Below are 19108 nucleotides of genomic sequence, written 5' to 3'. Positions count from 1 at the left end.
TCCTCCACTGCTCATGAGGCTGCAGACACACCCAGAAACAAACGTGTGAAAAGGAATGTGAGCCCTGATGAAGGAAGAAGCCCTTGCAATAATAGCACAGGGAAGAGGAGCTCCATCTACAGAGGAGTAACAAGGTTGACATATACATATATTTGTAGACCATGCATCCTCTAACTGCATGCATGCTTCATTTGGATTTCTATTTTGCTTTTATTTCTTTCTTTTGTTCAATTCTAAGTGATTTGGCTGCATGCATTTCCATTTTCTTTCTTCAGGCATCGATGGACAGGAAGGTATGAAGCTCATCTTTGGGATAAGAATGCTTGGAATCTTAAACAGAATAAGAAGGGAAGACAAGGTTGAAAACCCCAACAAAAAGGAGCTCTATCTCTTTTATTTTCTTTTGATTTTTTTTCTTCACTAGAACATTGTTTGGTTGTCTTTGGCTGACTCAAATTGGTGCTGTTTTTGTATAATATATACTCCACGGTCATGTTTGGCGCTCAGTTTACCTGGGTAAGTGGCACGCATCCTTTGTTCAAACTAATTTTTTTGTCTAAGCATGCATTCTTTCCAGTTTCATTAATTTGTAAGTTCACAAAATCCTTGATGACAGATTTGAAGGAAAAAAAAACTGGTTCTAAAAGACAACAATCTTCATAATAAATAGCTGTTTGTAATATATATATATATTACAGAGACCTTTTTGCTTGTGCATGCATGGGAAAATGCAGGAGCATTTGATGATGAACTTGCTGCTGCCCGAACATACGATTTGGCTGCGCTTAAATACTGGGGAGTTGGCACCACTTTAAACTTTCGGGTAAGTAGATACATGAAAATTATTAAGAAAAAGAATAATAAATCCTTTTATTCGTCTTAAAAAATGTCAAGACTAGAAAAATAAGGGAAAATAAAAAATATATATATATATATATATGCAGTTAAATGAATATGCAAAGGACCTGAAGGAGATGCAAAGCATGGCAAAGGAAGAGTACTTGGCTTCTCTTAGGAGGAGCAGCAGTGGCTTTTCCAGAGGAGTCTCAAAATATCGTGGTGTGGCAAGGTGATCCAAAATCAATATAGTAGGAACTATAGTGTACTTTCTTGATGTTTCACACAACAGGCTTTTTGAGATTTTTCTTATCATGTTAAAGTTGTTTAATGCTTACTAATGTTGCGTGTCGTGTCCTCTAGGCATCATCACAACGGACGTTGGGAAGCAAGAATTGGTCGTGTTTCGAGCCACAAATATATCTATTTGGGGACCTTCAGTACTCTCTCTCTTCTCTCTCTCTCTCCTTTTTCAATTTGAAATATTTTTGAGAGATCTATGGGGCTGTCACTGTCCCACTTTTTATGCGGGTTTGTTTGAACTTGGAACTGGATTGGGCTTTACCACCGTTTGGTCAGAGTGAAACAAGTTGCATCAGAATCATTTACTGCAGAGTTGACCAAACTATAACTACAAGGACACTTATACAGGTGGCCGTTCAAATTTCAGCAGTCATTATCAACGAAGCATGTGAATAGCTCCCAAGTCCCAAGTACACTTTTGTGGTATTTTATAAAATTCTCCTCAACAAAAGCCATCAAGTACTTAAGCTACCCTTAACCATGGTTGTCTCATTCTACCGCATATTAGCAAATCCCATGTATATGTACGTCTTTGTGAGTTTTTCACTGGGAAATGCTTGCCTATTTCACATGCTTTGGCATCCAATGCATGTGCCTGTTCCTTAAGCATTTGCCTAAAACACTGCATCATGTCACAATACCCTTTTGCATGCATGTGTGGAACCCATGATCTGACATCCATCTAATGTTCAAACCTAGCCGTCCAGATCCATCAGTTGGATGGCTAGAATCAATGTAGATCCTCTGTGGATAGGTTCCTTTTTGGTGAAAGGTTTGCGTAGGCATGTGTCCAAGACTCTAAAAAACTTCTCTTTGGATGCCCTACCTTTAAATGATAATATTATATGACCATTTTATGTGTGACTTCCTCCGAAAAACATTAACATGTGATGCAAAGCGGAAGCGAGAGTCGAACCGGATCTATAAGATCCATCTGAATCTGTTCTGGCAGTTTGGATTTCTTATTTGGATTTTCAGTTTGTATTTGGATATTGGATCTATGCATGCGATTCATATTCAATCAGGAAGTTAATTAGATTTAGGAAACTGATCAAAAATAGGATGCTTATTTGGATTAGAAAGCCCCATCTATAAATAGACAGTCTAAATTTGAGAATCAAGACATGTTACAGTTAATCTCCAGTTTTTATTAGTTTTATTATTTCTCAGTTGGATAATTTCCTTTTTTTCTTCAGTTATTTCCAGTAGTTCTGGATTTTCATAAATAAACTTAGTTTAGTAGTGGAATTTGGTATCAGATTTGCGGGATACAGGAAAGGACTTCCTGATCCCTGCAACAACATGCCTAGTCAACTTTCTATTTACCATGTTCTAATATTAGATGCGGTTCTCTACATATACAAATGTTATATTTTTCCAAACATTTATTGTCAGTAGAAAGGCTCATCCAAGATGCATCCAATCTTCATGATATCAAGAACTTTATGTAATCTGTTCTTTCAAACAAAAAAAGAACTTTATGTAGAACTGAGTGATCTACATCATAGCTTATTGATTAATTATGCTTGTCACATCTACTTTTCATGTATACAGGTACTCAAGAAGAAGCTGCAGCTGCCTATGACGTTGCTGCTATCAAATACAGAGGACCAAATGCAGTAACCAACTTTGATATAAGCAATTACAGAGGACACTTACCTGATGTCTTTGGTGCCTGCAATGAATTCTTACCACCTTGTGCTATTCCACATGACGCGACCACGTCGACATGTTCTAGCACAGAAAATCCGAGCATCATCATTGTCAATTCTATCTATGATAAAACTCACGCTGAAATTGAGAAATTTAATGAAAGAACGGGAGAAGTTTCAGACATCCATCACTTGTTTAGTGATGCTGATATCACAGAGAGCTTGGATTTTTTATTCGAGAACCCAGAGATCATGGATGGGCCTGGAGATGGAGAAAGTAGGATAAACTTCGACGAGATTTTCCAGAGCCCTAGTGCATTCGATGGTGAGAGCCTTCTTGGTATTGATAAGGAAATGGACTATGCTTTGGTGGATCCCATGTCTGCTAGTAACTCTGTTCCTATTCCTTGTCCCATCAGCATTTGCTCTTAGAATTGGACTGAATTGGTAACAGTTTGCATTGTGTTTTCTGTTTTTGAAAAATTCTATCAGACCTTATTGCGTTGAACTTTGATATCATAAATGCTGATTGGTTGGCTGTTACATTCTATGCCAATCTGTTGAATGGTATCTACTGGATGAAATGTAGTGATATGGTGACTTCATCTAGATTCTAAACATCAAGCCAACATTGACTTCATGCTACAAATTGTGGGACGTTTCTAGATTAACTAAAAGAGAGAATGGGAGAAAACTGCAAGACCTTTACAACGGATAGAAAACTGTTTTGGAGCTGGTTTTCTGAACACTAGTCCAATCAGGTAGCCATGACACACACACACACACACAGAGAGAGAGAGAGAGAGAGAGAGAGAGAGAGAGAGAGAGAGAGAGAGAGAGAGAGAGAGCACATTATTGTCATTAACTAAAAAACATTTTTTTCTGTGATTGCACAGGTAATGAAGCTTTAATGTTAGAAAGTAGATGGAACTAGTGATGCTACCATTATGATACACGTAGTTTGCTGCATGTATCAGACAGTGGGGTTCATGTTAGTAGGAGATTTAGAGTCACACAAATAGATGGCCCCGATTATACAAATATCTTTAAAAGAACATCAGATACTTGCAGCTAAGCATCCCAACTATGAGGCTCAAAATATCTTTGACATGAACTACGATTAACCATGAAAACTGTAAAGGAGCAAGTGCGATGGTTTGATGGAAAAGTTGCCGTCTTACACAGGCCTCTTTAGGTTTGAATTGAATATGAAGGCTAACCCCTCGGTTGAGCCCATTGGCTTTGGATGGTATCCTTGAAACCTAGGCCCACACCTGACCCATATAGGCATCATACCTGGCCCATTAGGTTTGGATCTTAACGGATGCACTAGAAAGCCCCCATGGCAATTAACAGAGGGTAAAGCCAAGCACTTGGAATCTCCTGCTATAGGGACAAACGCAGCTAAATATATGTATATACTCTTCATGAATCATGACTGCTTTCTCCACCTATTTGTGAACAGAACCGTTCCAAGATGCACCATCTATTGGCCCTTTAGCTAAGGAGAATCCCAGCCTTTCATAAGAAGTATGTGATCAAACATCAGGAGAGTGTTCGAGATGTGAGGCAAGTTTAAGGGGAGGAGATCAAGATTACATGCATGGATGACCTTGAATTTGGAAAAGTTTTTTTCATAATAAATCTGTGTTAGAAGACACAAGGTATTCATCATGCATTTGATGTTCACAACTCAAGTTACTGTTCTCGAATCATATAGTGATTTCTCCTGGGGTTCCCTGATACAGTTGCGCTGTAATAGCCCCTACTTTAATGCACTTGATACATATTTTAAGCAACAGATTCAGAAAGGAGAGTGTCACATTATGCTGCCGGAGTCTGAAGCAATAACAGTGAAACATAGTAGACTGAACTTATGTTGAAAAGCCTTATGCAAAAGGCATCTTCAAATTAATTGAAATTACGTTGCAAATTTACAACATTGAAAAACGTAACAATGCAACTGTATAAGATTACATGTAAAAAACACTAATTTCATAGTCAAGGAATTGCCTATCTACGTAACAGGTTATATGCAGGCAAATCCCTGATGTAGTAAACATCTTCCAGCGATAGCTCACGTTCTAACTGCATCCTTGTTGATTTCAGAACCTCCTGAAAAATTAAAAAGAAAAAAGTAGTTATTTATGGAAAATACCAGAGCTAAGCTCATGCAGGAAAGAACAAGAACCACTAAATCGTGTGTTATTACATTGAATTCCATATATGAAGCACGCTTAGCAAGCCATTGGGCATCCAACATCTGGAATGCTACACAAAACAGGTTGTCAAACGCCATCTCATCTTCTGCAAGTAGTTTCAAAAAGTTCATTCCCACTGTAGAACTCGGCTTCCCTGAAAGAAAATTCATAAGACACCGCAAACACTTAAAACTAATAGTTGCAATAGAACTCAAAATTCAATCAAGATTCTTTCTAGGTCATGAATCCAACTGAAAATTATGAGTTCTTAATCAACCTCGAGAAACAAAATATGAAATTTGGTTCAGGCGTTTGATATTTCTCTAGCAGGACAAATTTCCTCCATTATCTAGATAAAACTAAAAACTGTCACACAGACCCAGACAAGGGATATAACATAGATACACGACACAGACAGAAATTTCTCCAAAGCTTGATAGGTGGCACAGTTATAAACAGAGACACATATATTCATCTTCAGAGATGGCCTATAACTAATACTAATAGTTCATTATCTAATGGTGTTTCCATTCTCATACTCAACTGAGAGTTAGTATTTATCAAATGTCTTCCTGTCTAATAAAGGAACACTACTGGTTCAATGGCAAAGGCATTGTTGATAAAGAGCTGGCTTTTCCCAGATGAAATGGAAACCTTATTGCACAATTACAAGCTACCAATTCAATTATACCCATCAATGACAGACTTTAGAAAGAAAGAAAAAGTAACTGCGAAATAAAGGATCAAGAACATAACATAAACGAATTTAGGGACATGGTGTTGACTGTGCTCATCAAATGCCATGGGCCTTTGCAGCATGTCAGATATCTGCATTAGGTGCTGCTTGTGTTGACACAAGATACAGACATAAGCGTTGAAAGAACTGTCACGGTAAAATAGCCATACACTTTCTTGAGAGATTTACAATGACTCATAGCCTCTAAAATACTTTTGCGGCATCAGAACTTGCAAATCATTGATTGAGCCCTATGCCAGTAGGAAATTTCACTATATGGTTTTGATCACTCCAAGTCCATGCTGAACTTTTAATGACCAGGGATTAGTTGCTGTGAGCTCCTGACTGGGAAACAACCTAATGACAAGGGGAGACTGAGAATAAAGAATTGCAACATGAGAAGTGGGAACTTAACCACGCAATTAACATCACAAAAAGCACCCTTTGCCATACCATACCTGACTGTAGATCCAACATTTGCACCAACATAAAAGATATATTTACTCCAGCCACAGCAAATGGATACTCCCAATCAGACCTTCTCCCTTCTTGTTTATGCAACAGACTCTGGAATGAGTCCTTGAAAAGCAAATAAAAGAAAACATAAACTTCCATATTAGCTAATATTCATGTTATCCTCTTTCCCTTTTATGGTTCATTTCACTGAAGCTGATGGAAAGAAACCAGGAATAATTTGACAAGGTTGCATGGCATACCGGATACTTGTGTGCAAAAAAAATCAAGTTCTCCAATGATATATATCCCCCTCCCCTGAAAACATGGCAAAAAATCAAAATGTAAACTCACTAACAAGAGGCATTGAGTATTGGTCATTTGTTCTTAATGATATTCTTGCTTCCTGTATCATACCTGAAATCAGTCGATGGATCAGAACCTTGCCAACCCATCTCTTTCCACAGTTCTGATTTAAGTGATGGAAGTTCTCTGCCAGGGTAAGCCAGGCTCCAAAGCTGCTTGAGGGCATCCTACAAAAATGTTGTGTGTCTTGATTATGCATAAACTTGGAACATTGTAATGCACTGGCTTCATGAGAATTTTATAGTTCAAAGGTTCAAAATCTAAACCACAGATTGTGTGTTCTTGGGATTTTAACTTGAATGAAATTTGAACTTTTGAAAAATGCAAAAATATAAAAGGAAACTAAAACAGGAAAGAAATTGACAGTTTCTCTAACGCAAAGAATTTTTGGTTTTTCCAATACATCACAGTTGCCAAATCTTTGGTCACTATAGCTACAAATTCTTAAGGGAAAAAAAGGAAACAAAATCAATAACCTTAAATCTAAAACTTGAGAGAAAAAGAAGCATTAGCAATAAACTAGGCAATAAGAAGAAATGCAAGAGAAAAACGGAAACAAAGGTCAACCATACCACCATATTAAGGAGAAGTAGACCAGGTGATGCAATATAGAAAATGAACAAATGTAAGTTGAATGTTTACTTGATGATCTAAACGAGAACCATCGAAAGGAACTCCCAACCTCTGTTGCAAAGCTCTCAATCTTTCTTCCTGAAATTTTATGGAATCAAATATGTAACATAATGTGAGATACCACATATATGCAGAGAAGTAAAAACCACAATACTGAACTCGGGGAACTAATACAAATAGAAATCTGGAGCAAAGATGTTGGCTAGAACAACCTGTTTTATAACTAAATGGTCAAGTGGAAAACCAAACAACCACAAAATTATGTCAGCAAACATATGGCTTGTAAGAAAATAGATTGCTTTTCAAAGAACACAATGTAGCATAGAAATGACAGCATACAGTTTACTTGTTCAACCTTACAGTGCATGCCATTTATGATATAGTAACTTAAGACCAAATCTTCATATTGGAACAAGAAAGCTGATAATTTTTTTTGGTGGTAGTAAGTTTGCAAAATTTTCTGACATGATCAAGTCCATATACAATATATTAGCTAAAAGTATGGCTACTTTAGCACATCCATGTGGGTACTGACAATTGTCTGAAAGCATGCCTAAAAGCATATAAAGATTCACCATTCAAGCATTAGACAAATGAAAATAGAGGTTCTCAAGACAAGCTTTTTGATGCTTATAACTGGCATTTATATTGAAGAAGATTAGGGAATCCTATTTGAGGATCAACCTGGTTGTGACTCGTAAGCCGTAATCTATCATCTGATATCTGATTTTCTTGCTTTCAAACTTCATAGAGACTGGAAGCTTCATATTCATGTATACTTTGGAATTATACCATAAAAAGAACAAGATCCAATTGTCAAGAGGTTGAAAAAAAACAAGAAAATTGGGGAATGAGAGAGTTCTTGTATTCAATTTTGCTCGAGTTTCACCACAAGATCAATAAAGTTATTAAATGTTAGTTATCAGCATTCAAACTAGATCACCCAATCAGAGAAAAAGGACAAATAATTGTTTTAAGACAAAATTGACAAACAGGATCAAGCAAGTATCTGCACTATCACATGAACCATGCAGTCACTTTTCCACTTCCACCTGTCCTAGGCTTCCTGCAAGAACCACTCTTCTGAATGCCTGCTGATCCAGTGCTCAATGGAATGGATGTTTGACGTCTTAGTACTCTCATTATTTGATGCTTATGAATTTGGGGGCTTCCTGGAGTGCGCCCTTTGTAAAAGCTCAAAATAGGAACATGCTCCTCTTAAAACCTTCCCTTTTTACATCCTCATGTATTACACATGCAGAAAAAACTTCAATTTTGACTTCTAAATATACTGTAGGCATTTATTTCTCAATTGAGTCAGATTCAGAATAAATTGGACCCAGACAGACATCCAGGCCTCATTGGAGAAATTCCCACCAGAGTCAAGTCCAACCTTGTCAAGTAAATCCCCCTCTTCTATCTCAAGCTTGTTTCAAGACCAAGGAGATCCTACATCATTGATTTCACAGAACGCCTGCTGCATAAACCTAAGAGGTTGTAGTCACACTGAAAGAAAATTCAGAAAAAGAGAAACCTAGAACAAGTTATAATTATTGCTTCTAGAGAAGCATGGATGGGGGTGCAAGAAGAACTCTTTCACCCTTCAGGCAGAGCATACATAAGACTCTTGGAATGCGGAGAAGGAAAGTATTCAGAGATGGTTCCAATGGGATGGATGGGGTAAGTTAGCAATACTTCTGCAAGAAATTTTATAGATATAATATAACTAGAAAAGCATTGAAATCGCATATGCAAATCTCAAAGAGATTATCTATCAAAATTACATATGCAAATCTCAAAGAGATTATCTATCATATTCCATGATGGACAAATTTTTTTAATGGCGACAATACATATGGATGTCAATAATTCTTGGTTCACAATGCATACACATAAAAACATCATATTTCCTTAGAAATTTCTTGAGGAAACAACATTTCTTTCCTAACATGCATTTTCTTGTGGAAGATTATGTAGGTGGAAATCACCTGCAAAGGACTCAGAAAACCTAGAAGGTTTTTCTTCTCACTTCCGAAATTAATGACTGAAGGAAGAGGTAGAAGCCACCCAATAACTGATCCAGTGCCTATTACAATGTTTGCTGCAAATAACAGAGTAGTCATCAGCAACTATGCCCGACACTGATTTAATCTCAATAGATTATCCTGTACTTATTTTACAAGCAGAACCAAGATACAGTGAAGCCATAATAACTTAGAGAAATAATTGGCAGTCCATTGCTTAGGCTCAGAATTCATCACAAGAAGTTTCTATATTTTCATTTGCATACTTATCCTATACTTTTTACAGGCATCAGTGATTGGACATAAGCTTGCTATATATTCCACTCATTTTTATGAACTAATGTTGAAAACTAATACTATGTTAAATCCCTCAAAAAGATAATGTACTACCACAGATTATCAAGGATGTTTATCCACCAAAAGCAAAACATAGAAGAGGATCAATTACATGGAAAACAGGGCGACAAAATTGAGGCAATAGTGGAGTTAAAATGATCAATAAATTCTAAAGTGGCAACAAGGGTTAAAAAGAAGATATCATGAAAGAGACCATGAGTGCTTTACATGGAAACAAGGCCGTTTCTTCACCTGTAAAACTGTTTGCATATTTGAAGCACACATGTATGTGGTAGGGAAAATAAACAACATAACAAGCCCTGAACTGAGTCCGAACAATATCTGCACCATCTTACTAGCACAAATATATGTTTATTTTTGCTGCAAATTGATTGTACTTCAAGTCTTCAGCTTTTTTAACACATTAGTCCATCGATTAAGAATCATGCTTGCTATCCCAATGCTTGTGTTTTGATTTGTGTACATGTGCCCAGATCCATGAAAGTTGGATAAATAAGATCCTATGAGCATGGAAGTGATTATTGGAGATAAGCATCGATCTTATTCCATCAAAGCTGATATGGTCTAGACTTTTAGAAGTCACTACCTTGCTGTTACGTGTCTCATCACCATCTTTATCCACAACATAACAACTATCATAGGGTCAGCCCTGTTTATATGCCTACAATATCGACTCCGAAATTATTGAGGTTCAGTAGGATATGCATGCCATCAAGATTATACAGAATGATTTGAGAAAGGAACTAGTTATGCCAATCTTGAAATTTTGAGATATTGATCTTAGACTACTCCAAATCCTGAATCTACAAAAAAAACTAACTTTTTCAATGGGCAATGAAGAAGAAGATCATATTCAATAGAGAGAACACTTCTAACGATGCGGCAAATACTTTTTAATATATTCTCATAGTAAAAAATGGAAGCACCCAAAACAGAAAGGCAAAGCAGCTCAAAAGGGCACACAATTTCAACTACCAGTCCATACAAACAGAATGACTACTGTCGAGAGCAGATAAATAATGAACAAACCGTTACCCAGCAATTGAGCCCAATGAGCTATCAATTGTGAGAACAGAAAAGCCCAGTGCAGTTTCTCCTTTTTCTTCTGATCATCCCAAGTATCCTCATCGCTTCTGTGATCATCTCCCTGCATATAAAAGACAGACCCTCTCAAAGATTGGATGTCATCAAATTGAGTTCAATGCAACACATTGAACACAAACACCAGTTTGTTCAGCTTCAAAGGAATCAATGATGATAACATACATCTGAAAAGCTATCACTATCACGTGCACTCCCAAGCAAAGGCTCACTTAAAGAATCTAATCCATTTGTCTCAAGATTCTCATGCTTCTTCCCGTCAACGTCTCCATGATGCAGTCTCCTCCTTAAAGTTCGTGAAGTCATGACAGAAGTCCACCAGCTGCACTTCTTTGTTGTTCTTGAACTGCGATATGATCGCACAGATTTTACCTGAAACAGGCGAAGCAAGCAATTTTTGAGCATGTGTTGGACACGTACTTTGTGATCCCCATGCAACCATTGCACAAAAGAAAAAGGACACATGCAATTATGAGTGTGTCAAACAAAGAAGCAATCAAGTATCCAAGATAATCTTTAAAATGCAATAATTTTACGCAATTTTTCTTCTGTCAAGTTCAGATCACCAACAAAATGAATTCTTGTATCCAAAAAAGCCAAAAAAGTGGAACATGAGAAGCAACCAAAAGAATAGGCAGTACATTCTACAACAAAAACCACTTATTTCTCACAGGATGTCTTCGCACGAACTAAAGAGTTCTCATCGTGATTTTAACAAACCCAATCAAATTTCTGCCCAATATCCAGATCTCTCCATGATAAAATATCTAGAGAACAGCTCGTACAATGGTCAAGAAAGAATGCTATAGTACCCAATTTCCAACGATCCCACTCTCAAAATTTCACACAGAAACAAACAAAAAATTTCAGATTGAGACCCAAGGCATGGTGGTGAACTTTTTTTCCCTCACAACTGGATCAAACATAAACAATAGATAACCAAAAAAGGAAAAAAAGAATCAATTTCGAAGACCTAAGAGAAACTTTTACCAATATATTGTATGGAGCGGTTGCAACCCAACTCTGTAGAATTAGAAACCAACACACACACACACACACACACACACACACACACACACACAAATTTTGGAGCAAGATTTCCGATCCAGGAGTCGCCCAAAGATCTCAAAGGAAAAAGAAGGAAAAAAAACGTATAGAATTGTATCCCTCGAATGCACAGAAGCGACGAATATTAAAAAAACGAGATTTCAGAACTGCTCTTCTACGATTTCCATGAAGAAGAGTTCTTGGAGATTGAAGGAAGACAAATTGTTGGGGGTTTTGCTTTTCTCCTTGTTCTTTGTTTTTGGAAACTTATTTTTCTGTTCTTAACTTGGCTAGTAAGAGATCTAAAGGAGAGGACCTGAGCGCCATTTATGAATCAAAGGCTCCAGTCAATCAAACCACCGGCTTGACTCTGTTTTTTTTTTGGCGAGGTATGTAAACGGTTCGGATTGGGATCGGATGTGGGAATACTAGATTTGACTAATCGTAGGGCTGTCAATGGGTTGGGTTTGTACCGGGTACCCAATCTTACCCGAACTCAAAGTATTGCTGACCCAAACCTGACCTGAGCAATATGTGGGCCAGGTTTGGATTATGATTTTTGCCGAGTACCCGACTCGAGTATTTTATATGTATTCTTAGTAAAAATAAAATTTTGAAATTATTCGGGTCCAAGTTTCTGATTCTATTTTTGCTCATTAATTATATGGGTTAGTCCGGGTCAGCCCTGACCTGACCCAGACCCAACTCATTGGCAACCCTAACTAATCGGATGTTGACCAACGGATTTTGATGGCACTAGTTCCGTTTTTTACATGCAAATGGATTTGGATATTTGTTGAATTCGGTAACAAAAAATCCATACTACATCTGCATCGTATTATAATCAGATATTATTTTGGCATACCAAATGCAAGTAAATAGAATCAAATTCCGTCCCATATTGGATAAAATCTGATTTATCGACATCCCTAGCCCACTGCAATTAGCAGACTTTTGGTTAGTAAAACTCTCCGAGTTCTCCCATTCATCAGGGTGTACACCCACTTCAGCCTTGCAGCGAAGGCATGGTTCCGGTGGGTTTCGAACCACGGTCATCACATGTCAGGTAACAAATCACGGTCACCCCTGACCATGAATTCCAAGTAAAAGTTTTTCATTGTTTTACTTATTTTTACTTTTAGTAAAATGTCTTGTATCACATGTTTTTACTTTGGTAAAATCTAGAAACAAGTTTGGGATTAAAGCTGGAACTGAATTTATAAATTCAAGATTAAGAATTTATTTTTCCTACTTAGAAAAAGAGATAGGAGTTGTTGCATCGATTGTAAGGTTACACCGGGAGAAAGTGTAGCTACACAACATAAGTCTTAAGTTTAGATCTTAGAATTAAAAAATGCCGCAAAAAGAATAGATATAGGATATATCCTAGAATTAAGTGGTGGGCACTGAAAGGAGCTAAACAAGGAATGTTTGTAGAGCAGGTAGTTAAGGAAGCTAATTGATGTCTTGAGGAGGATTCAGAATCAATGTGGAATAAGATAGCAGGTGGCATGAGAAAGGTGGCTAAGGAGGTATTGGGTGAGTCTAAAGGCGGTGCACCGCTAGGTAAGGATACATCATGGTGGAACGAAGATGTTAAATTAGCTATTAAGGTTAAAAGAAAGTGTTATAAAAATTTAAGTAAAAGTCGTGATAATGAGAATTTAGAGAAGTATATGATAGCAAAGAAGGAAGCTAAAAAAATAGTTCGAAACGTGAGAAATAAGATATATAAGGAAGTTTATGACAAGTTGGATACCAAAGAGGGCAAGAAGGATATTTATAGGCTTGCAAAGATGAGAGATAAGAAATCGAGTGATCTGAATATGGTTAGATGTATCAAAGATGGTTTTAGTCAAAGATGAGGAGATTAAGAAGATATGAAAAGATTATTTTGATAAGCTATTTAATGAAAGTCATGCTCATGATCTTAGAGACTTCTCTATTCCTTTTCATGAGATGAATCGTGATTTCATGCGCAAGATTCAAAAGAAAGAAATTGCAGAGGCTTTGAAGAAAATGAAATCAAGAAGGGCAATTGACCCAGATGGTATACCTATCGAGGCTTGGGAATGCTTGGGTGAGAAAGGTTTAGAATGGTTGACAAATCTTTTTAACAAGATTTGGCGGACAAATAAGATGCCTAGTGAGTGGAGGAAGAGTACTTTGGTGCTTCTATATAAGAATAAGGGTGATATACAAGATTGCACAAACTATCATGGTATAAAACTCATGAGTCATACTATGAAACTTTGAGAGATGGTGATTGAGTATAGGTTGAGGAAGGTTGTCATGATATCAGAGAATCAATTTGGTTTTATGCCTGGAAGATCAACTATGAAAGCTATACATTTTCTTAGACAACTTATTGAGAGATATAGAGAGAGGAACAAAGATTTGCATATGGTTTTTATTGATTAGGAGAAGGCATACGATAGAGTACCTAGGAATGTTCTCTAGTGGACAATGATGAAGAAAGGTGTTTCTCTCAAGTACATTAGTATAATTAAAGATATGTACGAAGAAGTAGCACTACAAGAAACATGTGGATTAGCGACGACATAAATCCGTCGCTAAACTGTTTAACGACGGATTAGCATCGGATTAGCGACATATAACTTTTATCGCGAATTTTTTGACACTAAGTAGTGTCAGAACTTGTTTGCTGATGATATTGTTTTGATTGATGAGTCTAGAGCTGGGGTTAATGCTAAGTTAGAATTATGGAGACAGACATTGGAAGCTAGAGGTTTTAAGTTGAGTAAGAGTAAGACTGAATATATGGAATGTCGGTTTAGTAAGCAACGAAGTAGTGATGGGAGTGTAGTGAAGCTTGGTGAGCAAGATATACCGGTGAATGATTATTTCAAATATTTGGGATCCATCATTCAAAAGTATGGAGAAATTGATGGAGATGTAAATCATAGGATAAAGGTTGGGTGGATGAAATGGAAAAGTACTACTGGAGTGCTGTGCGATCGTAGAATGCCATTGCGGTTGAAGGGAACGTTTTATCGGACGACTATTAGACCCTCTTTACTATATGGTACGTATTGTTGGGCTGCCAAGAGACATCATATTCAAAAAATGAGTGTAGCTGAGATGCGGATGCTTAGATGGATGTGTGGAAATACAATAAAAGATAAGATTCGGAACGAAGAGATACGTAAGAAGGTAGGTGTTGCACCCATTGAAAATAAGATGCGAGAGAATCGTTTACGGTGGTTTGGACATATTCGGCGAAGGCCTAATGATGCTTCAGTTAGAAGGTTGGAGAAATGGGAAAATATATTAGTTAAAAGAGGTCGGGGTAGGCCTAGGAAGACTTGGATGGAGATGATAGGAAAGGATATGAATGCTTTGAGCCTCACCGAGGACATGGCGTTGGATAGAAATGATTGGAGGAAAATGATTCATGTGGAAGACCCAAAATGAATTTCTTTTTTGGTTCATATCGCTGACCCCAATTGTTTTGGGATGAAGGCGTAGTTGTTGTTTGTTTGTTTGAAGTAGTGTCAGAACTTATCCGTCGCTAATTTGCGATAGATTAACGATATATATGATCCATCGTGAGTCCTTCGCTATTTTAAATTAGCGATGGATAATATCCGTCGCTAATCCGTCATTAAATTTAAAAAAAAAAATTTTTTGTTCGTTGTCGGCGTGTTCTCCTACAGGGAGCAATTTTTTTTCATAGAACCGGCACGTTCCGACGTCAGGACGCTCTTCCGCAGCAAGCCAGTCACGGCGGGAGAAGGGGTCGTAGTGGAGACGGGATCAGGCGAGGGAGAGGCGGGACGGGCGATGGAGACTGGCTAGGGGCACCGCCGGGAGGAGCGGTCAAGGCAGACGGCGTAGCCAGGGTTGACAGGGGGAGAACTTGCAGGAGGCGTCGGGCTGGACGACGATGCGGAGGATGGAGGTGCCATTGGTGCCCGAGCAGGAGGAGACGGGGACGGAGGGATCGTTGCAGAGCAGCACACAATCTGAGACGGAGCAGGGCCCGCCAGAGTCGGTAAGGATGTTGGCATTAACCCACGTATTTACGTCTTTCTTTCTAACTTTCCTAACCTTGCCAACCGATCGTTTCTATTCATTTCAGTGTTGTCAGTATCGGTATCAGCGTGAATCTTTTGACCAATTATTCAGGTGAATCGATACCGATTCTCTTGTGAATTGTTCTGGATTTGGCTAAAAAATAATCCAAGATAAGCATGTCCCTTTACCATCAATCGTCTAAAAAGACATTCTCCTTTCTCAATAACGAACTTAGAAACACGAGCACCAACTAGCAACATCTCTATCTGTTAAACAAAAATAAAAAATTAGCGAATTATTTCAAATCATTGCAACAGTACTTACCCAACATTCCACGGTTGCGATCGAAGAACCCATAGAACGAACCTGGAAACACAAGCACCACCCCTATCCTTTAATGAAAAAAAAAGAAAAATAGCTGCGCGTGGTGCGAGAGGTGCCTGAGAAGGTCGACCTCCATGGTGCGAGAGGTCGCTACGCGTCGTCAGAGGAAGGGCGAAACTTCTGGCGTCCTGACAAGCGCCTCAGGTGGGGATGGTTTAAATCGAACGGGGGGGGGGGGGGGGGGGGAGGGGGGAGGGAAAAATAGATGGAAGAAAAATTTTGAACGGGGGGAGGGAAAATTTCGTGCCTCAGGCGGGACAATTTAAATCGAAAATTAGCGACAGAATTAGCAAGGGAATTTTTCGTCCCTAATCCGTCGCTAATTAGCGACAGAAAAATTCCCTCGCTAATTTCGTCACTAATTAGCAATTTTGTAGTGTTTTGGTGATGAAAAAATGTTGTCGCTAATCCATCGCTAATTAGCGACGGATTTAGCGACGAAGATATTTCTGTCGCTAATTTTGCAAATATTTCAAATGTTAGCGACAAATAGTTTTCGCTCGCTAATCCGTCATAAATTTCCGTCGCTAATTAGCATTTTTCTTGTAGTGTAGTAACCAATGTCCGCACTTGTGGAGGGGTGACAACCAATTTTCCTATAATGGTTGGGTTACATCAAGGATCTGCATTAAGCACTTTCCTATTTGCTATAGTGATGGATGAACTTACGAGATTAATTCAAGAAAATGTGTCGTGGTGTATGTTGTTTGCTAATAATATTGTTTTGATTGATGAGTCTAGAGCTGGGGTTAATGCTAAGTTAGAATTATGGAGAAAAAAATTGGAAGCAAGAGGTTTTAAGTTGAGTAAAATTAACACAAAATATATGGAATGTTGGTTTAGTAAGCAATGAAGTAGTGATGGGAGTATAGTGAAGCTTGATGAGCAAGAAATACCAGTGGATGATTGTTTCAAATATTTGAGATCTATCATTCAAAAGTATGGAGAAATTGATTAAGATGCAAATCATAGAATAAAGGTTGGGTGTATGAAATGAAAAAGTGCAACTGGAGTGTTGCGCGATCGTAGAATGCCATTGCGGTTGAAGGGAAAGTTTTATAGGATGACTATTAGGCCCGCTTTACTATATGGTACGAAATGTTGGGTTGCCAAGAGGCTTCATATTCAAAAAATGAGTGTAGCTGAGATGCGTATGCTTAGATGGATGTGTAAAAATACAATAAAAGATAAGATTCAAAACGAGGAGATACGTAAGAAGGTAGACATTGCATTCATTGAAAATAAGATGAGAGAGAATCATTTACGGTGGTTTGGACATATTCGGCGAAGGCCTAATGATGCTCCAGTTAGAAGGATGGAGAAATGGGAAAATATATTAGTTAAAAGAGGTCGGGGTAGGCCTAAGAAGACTTGGATGGAGATGATAGGAAAGAATATGAATGCTTTGAACCTCACTGAGGACATGACATTGGATAGAAATGATTGGAGGAGAAGGATTCATGTGAAAGACCCAGAATGATTTTCTTTTTGGTTCATATTGCCGACCCCAATTGTTTTGGGATGAAGGCGTAGTTGTTGTTGTTTGTTGTAAGATTAAGAATCTCTTTTACAACCACATGTTTTTTAAGGTGTATCCTAATGGGAAGGGATGATAGTGGACCGAGGAGGGGGGCTGTCTCCACCCCTACCCGATATATGATTTTATAATATGTATAAGGGTATAATAATAATTTTTTAATGGGGATTAAGAATGGGGCGGGGGGCAAGTGCAAGTCCATCCTCACATGGGTTTTGATTTTAACCTCTATATTGGGTCCATTGCCCATTTCATGTCCTCCATCCCAGGTCTGTTCCCCGTTTCATGTCCTTCATCCACAGTCCAAACTTGAAGATGGACTTGTGAGAGGTAGTCTATAAATACAAGAGGGTTTCAATTAGGGGTGTCAATAGGGTTTGGGTACGACAAAAAATAAGAAAACCCAGGTCCGGACTTAAAGGTCTGATTAATACATGAATCTGGGTATTGTTTGTGAAATTTTATACCAGACTGGGGCTCGACATGAGTTTCAATTAAGCCCTACAAATTTTCAATATAAAAATGATAAAAATATATTATTTTATCGGGTATGACCTAGGCCTGGTTCATGTAGTTTTTATTGGGACCGGGTATGATTTTTCTTATGGTGGGTCCGATAAGACCCAGGTCTGGATCCAATACCATACCCAAAAATTGAGGCTAGGTCTGGTTCTACCTAGGTCCGAACCAAACCGGACTAGTTGACACTCCTAGTTCTAATCCCCAAATATGCTTCCAGTATTTTAATGTCTATTAGTTATTCACAGACTAGCTACTTTCTCCTCTTAAGTAGGGATGGCAGTGGATCGGGATGGTGGACAAGGTCTCCACCGCTGCCCTGTTTCAAAATCCGAACCTCCATCCCCGCACAGGGATGATTTTTAACCTCCACCCCCACCTCCATCCCTGTTTCATGTCCTCCATCCTCGGTTTAAATGGGGGCGAGGTAGAGTGGGGTTAGGCATGGATTGGGACGGGGACAAGATGGGGCGGGGTGGAGAAAAGCGTAAGTCCATCCCCGCCTCCATCCCTGCACGAGGATAGATTTTAACCTTCATCCCCCGCCTCCATCCTCGTTTCATGCCCTTCATCCCCGGTCCAAACGGGGCGAGGCGGGGCGGAGCCCAGTTGTCCCCAAGTCCACTGCCATCCCTCTACTCTTAAGTCCTAAATCTCATGGGATGCCGAGCCCAACGACACTCAATCTCATGTGGGAGCACCCTACTTAACTTACATCAAATAGGAGTTTGTTGGGCTCACCGGTCAAAGAAAACTCCAAGAGAACTTACCAAATTTTAAGCATTTTCTTTAACATCTTGTAAATCAAAAGCTGTGGATAGTGTTTGAAGAGACCGTTTAAACTTGTAAAATAAAATTTGACAAGCTAAACATGAACAATAGACATTTAGTGCAGCTCGACTTGCATAAGCTTGTTAAAT

General features: G+C 38.4%; 1 protein-coding gene across 2 annotated transcripts; it reads right to left on the bottom strand.

The window, feature by feature from the left end:
- Window positions 1-4672: 4672 nt before the first annotated feature.
- LOC149819605 (uncharacterized) lies at window positions 4673-11837 on the bottom strand. 2 transcript variants are annotated; one of them, XM_089982137.1, is made up of 10 exons: window positions 11654-11837; window positions 10829-11035; window positions 10598-10709; window positions 9170-9282; window positions 7191-7259; window positions 6600-6715; window positions 6446-6500; window positions 6188-6308; window positions 5005-5147; window positions 4673-4907 (listed from the first exon to the last, which is right to left on the bottom strand). In XM_089982137.1, exons 2-10 carry the CDS (start codon window positions 10967-10969, stop codon window positions 4806-4808), a joined length of 972 nt encoding a protein of 323 aa, XP_089838263.1. In that variant the 5' UTR covers window positions 10970-11035; window positions 11654-11837; the 3' UTR covers window positions 4673-4805. The 2 variants fall into 2 exon arrangements, with proteins under 2 accessions (XP_089838263.1, XP_089838262.1); XM_089982136.1 differs by having other exon boundaries at window positions 10592-10709; window positions 11654-11833.
- Between the last annotated feature and the right edge of the window lie 7271 nt (window positions 11838-19108).

The sequence above is a fragment of the Nuphar pumila genome, chromosome 12 (genome assembly GCF_984573655.1).
Source record: "Nuphar pumila chromosome 12, dmNupPumi1.hap1.1, whole genome shotgun sequence".
NCBI lineage: Eukaryota > Viridiplantae > Streptophyta > Magnoliopsida > Nymphaeales > Nymphaeaceae > Nuphar > Nuphar pumila.
This window is presented reverse-complemented; position numbering and strand designations above follow the sequence as displayed.